General features: G+C 41.9%; 2 protein-coding genes across 10 annotated transcripts in view; both read right to left on the minus strand.

The window, feature by feature from the left end:
* LOC126404293 (gastrula zinc finger protein XlCGF57.1-like) overlaps positions 1–8621 on the minus strand; it is a 99591-nt gene that overhangs the window by 20616 nt on the left and 70354 nt on the right. The gene's annotated exons all lie outside the window — the stretch shown is intronic.
* Positions 370–8621, minus strand: part of LOC126404338 (gastrula zinc finger protein XlCGF17.1-like) — a 20376-nt gene continuing 12124 nt past the window's right edge. The window contains exon 3 of the mRNA XM_050067515.1: positions 370–2807. Within this exon, the coding sequence (XP_049923472.1) occupies positions 1818–2807 (990 nt within the window). The 3' untranslated portion in view covers positions 370–1817. The remainder of the gene's footprint in view (positions 2808–8621) is intronic.

The raw sequence follows: 8621 nt of genomic DNA on the forward strand, positions 1-8621 counted from the left end.
AAAAAAAGAGAGTAGCCTATATAGTGTTACAGGTCAGTAGAATCATTTCATTGTTCCAGGGCTCTATTTCCACTGGTTTTAAAACAGAGCTTCTAACAAACAGAGAGATCATTGTACACACTAAACGCATGAATTTAGCATGATTATAACTTAAATGAAGTTCATTTCAGTCTGCAGTGATGACTGACAGTGTTGCTAATTTTACACTGCGATTCCATCACTGCAGCTCAGTGTAACATGAGACACCGGTGTGATGAGAACTAGGAGATAAATTCACAGAATACAAATACACTCAGCACATTTAATGAAACAATTGATCATATACTTGATTACATATTTGATCTAACGCAGATTTTATTGTCACTAATGGTTAAACACTTGTTACTCTTCCTTCTAACATTAAATCTAAACACCATTTAGCTCCACAAAAATCCTAATCCTCGAGCAGCAGGGCTTGACGCTAACTTTTTTCCCAAGGAGCACATGTGCACCTAAGTGCGCACAAAGAACTTTAGGGGCGCAATGTAAATTGATCAAATAATGTGTTTTCCGTAATAAACGTGATGCAAATAGACATTTACAAGCAAAATTATTTAATGAATTTGTAAACAAAATGTACAGAAAGGTAAAATGATCAAGTTTTGAAAAAGTATTGCAATTTAATTTTGTCTTTAAAGTTACTGTCTTATATATAGTATCTTTGCAATATGATTATCTTATATAATGTTATTACTATCCTAAAACTTTCTCCAGGTCCTCTGAAACTCTGCAGGACTTATTTCCACCCTGCCCAGCAGCGGTACCGTGGCGAACGGTCTCTAACTGCATGAAATTTAAAAAATTTCAATTCGAGCGCAGGCTGGTGGCACGCAGACGCCGTGGCCCTCTCGTGCGCCGCCCAGCTCGCCGGCAGAGCGGTGCGCTCTTGCGCCGCGGTAGCACATACACAATGAATGGGTTCGTCGGTGGAGGTCTGCGCTTTGCGCGCTCTGTGTGAAAAGGGCATTATTTCCACCCAGCCGACAGCCTGGCTGTGGAGAACGGTCCCTAACTACGGGGAGAACAGAGGAGGCTTCCCCGTAGGTCCGCCGCTTCCTCCACACTTAGACTTATTTCCACACTGCCGACAGTGGGACTTATATTCATTGTGCCAACAGTGGCTTGGAAAACCGCCTATAACCGTGTCACACAAGGAAGAGGGAAGAGGGGAGGCTGCTTGAGTTCCTCCAACATTTGCGGTTAGATTATCATATTTTTTTTATTGACAAAAATATAGGCTGCTTCGGCTTATTTTTTTATACACACATGTGACCCTAAATATTTTTTACAGTTCACACACACCTATTTTTAGTCGCAAATGCGAGTGAAACGCTCGCACTGTCGAGCCCTGAGCAGCATGCATGGGAATGAAAAACAATATATTAAAATATATTTCCCAACCTTCAGCTTCTGTTTCCATCTGTGGAGCTGAGCTGCTGGCTGGAGGCTCTGCCGCTCTGCTCTCCTCAGTTTGAGTTTGATGAGGCTGTGAGGACTGACAAACAACACCCTGTTGGTGTTGTTTTGGCCAAGTGAATCTTTGGTGACAAACACTACAGTCAGAAGGTTTCTCTCTTGCATGGCTTTTCATACAACTGTGTAACTGTCCAGTTTATGTTTCAGATTTCATGCTGAAAGGTCAATCTCCTATATGAGTTATCATGTGAGTTTTTAAAGCTTTCTACCATGAAAATGATTTTTGTACAAACTGAGCAGCTGAATCATTTTCCTCCATCATGAGTTCTAATATTTGTATATAAAGTTCCACTTTGTCTAAATTACTCCCCACCAATTACACATCTAAATGATTTCTCTCCTGTATGAGATCTCATGTGCACAGTCAGTTTATCATTTCGACTAAATGCTTTCCCACAATCAGAGCAACTGAATGGTTTCTCTCCTGTATGAGTTCTCATGTGACTTTTCAGATGTTCGCTTCGTCCAAATGCTTTCCCACACTCGGAGCAGCTAAATAGTTTCTCTCCTGTATGAGTTGTCATGTGTCTTTTCAGATCTCCACTTTGACCAAAGCTTTTCCCACACTCAGAGCAGCTAAATGTTTTCTCTCCTGTATGAATTCTCATGTGACTCTTCACATCCCAACGGTGACCAAATCTTTTCCCACACTCAGAGCAGCTAAATAGTTTCTCTCCTGTGTGAGTGCTCATGTGTTTCTTCAAATCTCCACTGTAACCAAATCTTTTCCCACACTCAGAACAGCTAAATGGTTTCTCTCCCGTATGAGATCTCATGTGTATCTTCAAATCTCCTCTGTAATTAAATCCTTTCCCACACTCAGAGCAGCTAAATCTTTTCCCACAAACAATCAAATCACTGACATGGACGTCATCATTTTTCAGAGAGTTGAAACCTGACTGAGGTTCTCTGGTCTCCTTCCAATCATAACTGTCATCAGTCTCTGGTTCAGAAGACGCTCCAGTCTTGTCTTCAGCCTCAGGTTGTAAATGTGTATCTGGATCTGAGTTCCTGGCTGGTTCTGCTCCTCCACAGTCCTCTCCCTCTGCTTCTGTTTCCATCTGTTCAGTGTGTCTTTGATGAAGCTGTGAGGACTGAGGTTTCTCTTCATCATCTTCACTCTTCACAGGGACAGGAGTGGATGTGAACTTGGTGATATCATCCTCCTCCAGCCCTTGAAGCTGCTCTCCCTCCTGACTGATCCAGAGTTCCTCCTGTTCCTCTTTAATGTGTGGAGGCTCTGGGTCCTCCTGGTCCACACTGGAGCTCCACTCCTGCTGCTCAGGGGGAACCTCTTCTTTAACCACCGACAGCTGCTGGACGTCTGCAGGAAACAGGAAACACACACACCACACACCACACACCACACACACACACACACACACACACACAAAGATGTTACAGAGAAATGTGGTCATTCATCCATCCATCCATCCATCCATTTTCATCCACTTATTCAGGGCTGGGTCGCGGGGGCAGAAGGCCGAGCAAAGCACCCCAGACATCCCTCTCCGCAGGAATGCTTTCCAGCTCCTCCTAGAGGACCCCAAGGTGTTCCCAGGCCAGACGAGACGAGATATGTAATCCCTCCAGTGTGTTCTGGGTCTGCCCCGGGGCCTCCTACCAGTGGGACGTGCCCGGGACACCTCCAGCGGAAGGCGCCCCGGAGGATCCTGATCAGATGCCCCAACCACCTCAACTGACCCCTTTCAATGTGAATGAGCAGTGGCTCTACTGCGGGCTCCCTCTGGATGTCCGAGCTCCTCACCCTATCTCTAAGGCTGAGCCCAGCCACCCCACGGAGGAAACTCATTTCCACCGCTTGTATCTGCGATCTCATTCTTTCGGTCACTACCCAGAGTTCATGACCATAGGTGAGGGTTGGGACATTCATTGTTAACCCATTCTTCCCACCTCGTCTATCTGAATTATGTTGCATGGACGCAGTGGTAAAGCAGTTAACACATTTCCCTGCAAGACGGGGAGATGACGTAGCAAGATGGCGGGCTGGTTTGAGCCTGGAGCAGAGCGTTGCTAACATTTACTTCAACAAAAGTTCTTAATAATTCCTCTGGAAAGTTTGACTAAGAGTGATAAGAGACTAAGCAGCACGGGGAGCAAGCGAGTCTTTTGGTGTACCTGTAACTGCCTCATATTTGAATAAAATGCACATTTGTAACCTACGAGGAAGCGGTGGAGGGATGGCGTCTGCACCGCGTGGTGGCAAAACAACTCGCTCTAACCCAAGAAGTAACCCGAACCCCAGAGAACCCAACAAGGTACCGACGGGGAAAGGTGCTGTGGATGAGGAGAACTACGAGGCGGAGGACAAAGAGAAGTTGGGCCGGGCGCAGCGGCCTGGTGCGCGAACAAAGGACAGAACCGCGCACACAAAGCCCGGTGCCGGTCACAGTGGTGGAGCTGAGGGAACACCACCGAGGTGGAAGAAACCCAAGGCTGTGAAACATGGAGCGTTCCTCTTCAACAGGTATGAGACAAGTGAGGAGGAGGAGGCTGTGATTAAAGGCATGAGAGGCGAAGAAGAAGATGAAGCAATGCACGCAAACATAGTGGCCGCAATTGAAGCTGAATCGGACTCAGTCCTGGCTAATTTCGGCACTGAAGACCTGGCTAAAGTCGTGTTGATTACCATTAAAGCAGCCGTGCCAGCAATAGTCAAAGCGATGCAGAAGCAACTCAGCGCATCGGTGGACTGTTACAAGCTTGACAAATGCATATTGGAAAGCAGGTATAAAGAGGATGAACTTGAACAGTACAGTCGGAAAGAAAACGTCCGCATCAATGGGATTGAGGAAACTGATGAAGAGACGGAGGACCAACTCGTGGAGAAGGTGTGTCAACTCGCTGCAGCGGCAGGTACAACTGTTACCGAAAAGGACATCTCCACAGCACACCGTTTGGGAGGCACAAAAAAGCAAGGCAAGATCAGACCTACAATTGTCAGATTCGTGAGCAGGAGGAAAAAAGCGGAATTGATGAGGAATAAATCAACGCTGAGGGAAAAGGAAGAGCACAGGGATATCTTCATCAGCGATGATCTCACACGTCTGAGATATAGGCTCTTTTGGTATGCTAAGGAGAAATGCCAACACACATTTATCAGGGAAGGCAGAGTCATCTGTAAACTTGACGGCCGATATGTTACAATCCACACCCCTGATGACCTGTTCCAGATAGGATATGACTGTGTGGATTATAAAGACTTTATGATATGAATGCCCACACCCAAGAAAGGGACGATTTTGTTGAAGTTGATGGTGATAACTGGAATCCAGATGAAACCTTAGGGGAAAATAAATGTCATGTGGGGATATTGGAAATGTTTAATATTCCACTAAAAAGGAAATCAACTGACGAACACAGAGACATTGGTAATTATGGCAGTGCACTGCTAGAGTTGTGCAGAAATCTTACATTCTGTATATTAAATGGTAGATGTGGTGATGATATGAATATAGGGAAGGCAACCACGGTTGAAGACAGTGTAATTGATTATATGATAGGTTCTCCATTTGTCTGGAGCAAGGCTAGTGGTTTCTGTGTTCATGAGTTTGATCCCTTGTTCTCTGATAAACATTGTATGGTGGAAGTGTTTTTGGATGTGAATTTTGATAAAGATTATTTGCGAACAGAAGGCCAGAGTACAGACCAGTTAAATCCCTCAGTTGTAAACTTTGAAAATCAAGTGCTTATTGGCAAATGGGATAAAAACAAGGTAGATGAGTTTGTAAGAAATATTCAGCCTGATAAGGTGGATAAACTGCTGCTCAACCTAGATAATTTATCAGTGGATGAAATTACAAAGGAGATCTGTAGTATCATGATTAATAGTGCAGTGACTACATTTCCTAAAAACATGGTAGTGGTAAAAACTAGAAATGTCTATAAACCCAGTAAAAATGCAGCATGGTTTAACAAGGGATGCAAACTAAGAAGGCAAGAATACCTAAAAGCAAAGAAAATACATAAGTTACATAGAAATGAGGCCAGTACTGAAAGTGTAAAGCTAAAAAGTAAAGAATATAAGAAAGAGTTGTTTAAAGCTCAGAGGGCCTATAGGATTAAATTTAAGAGGGAGCTGTTGAATGTAAAGTCCAAAAATCCAAAGCTTTTCTGGAAGATGCTTAATGGTTCTATCAGTAACAATGAGAACTGTCCAATTTCACCTGAAGTTTTTTACGAGCATTTCAAAAGATTATCTGACTGGGAAGTACAAATGACTGAGGTGCTTGAAGGTGATTGTGCTGAACACACTCATGATAGTAACGTCCTAAATTCTAGTATTACCGAACATGAAATTAAGGAGGTTATTGTAAAATTAAAACCTGGAAAAGCAGCAGGAACTGACCGGATCCTAAACGAGTATATCAAAAGTACTGCAAGCATTTTTATGCCATTATATGTTTCTTTATTTAATAAGATCCTTGACACTGGTATTTTCCCTGAGGACTGGGCAGTTGGTCTGATTGTGCCAATCTTTAAGAAAAAAGGTGATGCTGCAGATTGCGATAATTATAGAGGCATCACACTTTTGAGTTGTTTGGGTAAACTATTTACGAATATACTAAACACAAGACTACTTAAGTTCTGTGAGGACAATTCTATCCTGAGGGAAAACCAGGCAGGATTTAGAAAGGGCTATTCCACCACTGATCATTTGTTTTTGTTGAAACATGTCATTGATTTATTTTGTTTCAAAAAGAGGAGACTATTCTGTTCCTTTATTGATTACAGTAAGGCTTTTGATTCAGTCTGGAGGGATGCTCTCTGGTATAAATTGCTAAAAGTAGGTGTTAAGGGTAAATTCCTGGACGTAGTAGTGAACATGTATAAAAACATAAAATCGTGTGTTTTTGTAAATGCAATTAAGTCAGAATTTTTTGTAAGTTTAGCAGGTGTTAGGCAGGGCGAAAATCTATCTCCATTGCTGTTTGCACTGTTTATTAATGATTTAGAGGATTATCTGATATGTAATGGCTGTCAGTCTATTAACTTTGATGATGAAATGATTGATAATTATATGCAACTTATGGTATTGTTGTACGCGGATGATACAATTGTCATGTCTACTTCAAAGGAGGGGCTACAGAAAGCAATAGACTTGATGTGTGGTTTCTGCGAGAAATGGAAACTGAAGATCAATAGCGAAAAAACTAAGGTCACAGTGTTTGGACCCAGAAAAGCTGACACCAGCAATCTAAAGTTTGTTTGTAATGGAGAAAATTTAGAAGTTGTTCATTGTTTTAAATATCTGGGGATCACTATGAACTATAATGGTTCATTTAAAATTGCTATTGATGAGTTGTGTAAGCAGGCATCTCGTGCTATGTATGCCCTCCTTTGTAAAAGTAGAACACATGACCTACCTGTAGATGTCACACTAGACCTCTTTGACAAGTTGGTTTCCCCAGTCATGTTATATGCATGTGAGGTTTGGGGATTTGAAAAAATTGATGCGCTAGAAAAACTACATCTCAAATTCCTCAAATATATTCTAAAAGTTAAAACATCAACATGTAATAACATGGTCTATGGTGAGTTGGGGAGGTATCCACTGTGTATCGCAGTCAAAAAGAGAGTTATCGGTTATTGGGGGAGGCTGATTGAAGGTAAAGAAAGTAAATTAAATAGGATAATGTACGAATGTTTATTTAGACTGTATAATTTAAATGTATTTGTGTCTCCATGGATCCTGCAAGTGAAGCGGATACTGGATGATTGTGGTCTGTCTTATCTCTGGCTGTCTCAAGCATGTAGTAACAGTGACTGGTTGAAATCAACTGTCGAACAGAGACTTAAAGATCAGTTTCTGCAAAAATGGCAAAGTGAACTTTATAGTATGACATCATGTGATATTTATGTTGAGTTTAAACAAGAATTTACGTTAGAAAAGTATTTATTGTGTGAAAATCAAAAGTACAGACAGGCCATCTGTAACTTCAGGACGAATAATACCAGAATCCCAAAAGTCACTGGAAGATATAAAGGTCTGGATAGAAGCCAGAGGTTTTGTAATCTTTGTAATGATAACTGTATTGGCGATGAGTTTCGAATCCTGTTTGAGTGTAAAAATGTAAGTATAATGAAACTCAGACAAAAAGTTATGCCAAAGTATTATATAAATCGTCCATCTATGACTAAGTTAATTTTGCTATTACAATCCAATAAGCTAAAAGTTATTTGTAAATTAGGTGCCTTTTTGAAGAGCGTCCTTCCTTTATTTAAGTAATACATTTATTTTGTTCTCGTTGCCGGGATGAGAGAATAGGTACAGCCTTGCTACTAGCCATGTTTGTATAATTGTTTTCGTATAGCTGTGCTCCACACCATGTGATCATGGTCGTGAGTTAAATAAATAAATGAAAAAAATGAAAAGGAACTGTTTAGACTGTTTAGTTGTGCTTTCTTACATTCAATGTCCGATAATGAATGTATCAATGTATCAACCAGAGCTGCAGCAAGTACCCTCTGCCTGTCCATTTTAGTAACTAGCTACTACTTACCGTGGAAAAACAAAACAAACAAAAAACACGGTAGATTGATTACAGGGAAAGGTTAGCGTGAGGACGTGATGGGGTGGTTGCCTAGCAACAATATATGAGACACACATATATCACACACTCAGAATAGATGACTAAACACTATGTCCAATGTGCTCTGATTTAATTCTACCATCTAGTCGACACTTATGCGAATACAATGTACCGAATACTGTTACATCAGCTTCCCCTCCGAAACTGATGAAATGGCTGCACCCAATAGTAAACGTCTTGGTACGTCAGAAATGTACCTGTTAACAGGACATTTCTGTCTTCTTAATGTGTATTGACGCGTTAATACAGACGACAAAACAGACGTTGAGAACCCTTCCGGATTCCATAAGACAACAACACCGGAAAAGCTAACGGCACCACAGAAGCTAACGGCACCAGAGAAGCTAACGGCACCAGAGAAACGAAAGGCACCAGAGAAGCTAACGGCACCAGAGAAGCTAACGACACCAGAGAAGCTAACGGCACCAGAGAAGCTAACGACACCAGAGAAGCTAACGACACCAGAGAAGCTAACGACACCAGAGAAGCTAA

This window comes from Epinephelus moara, chromosome 17, assembly GCF_006386435.1.
Source record: "Epinephelus moara isolate mb chromosome 17, YSFRI_EMoa_1.0, whole genome shotgun sequence".
NCBI classification, from domain to species: domain Eukaryota; kingdom Metazoa; phylum Chordata; class Actinopteri; order Perciformes; family Serranidae; genus Epinephelus; species Epinephelus moara.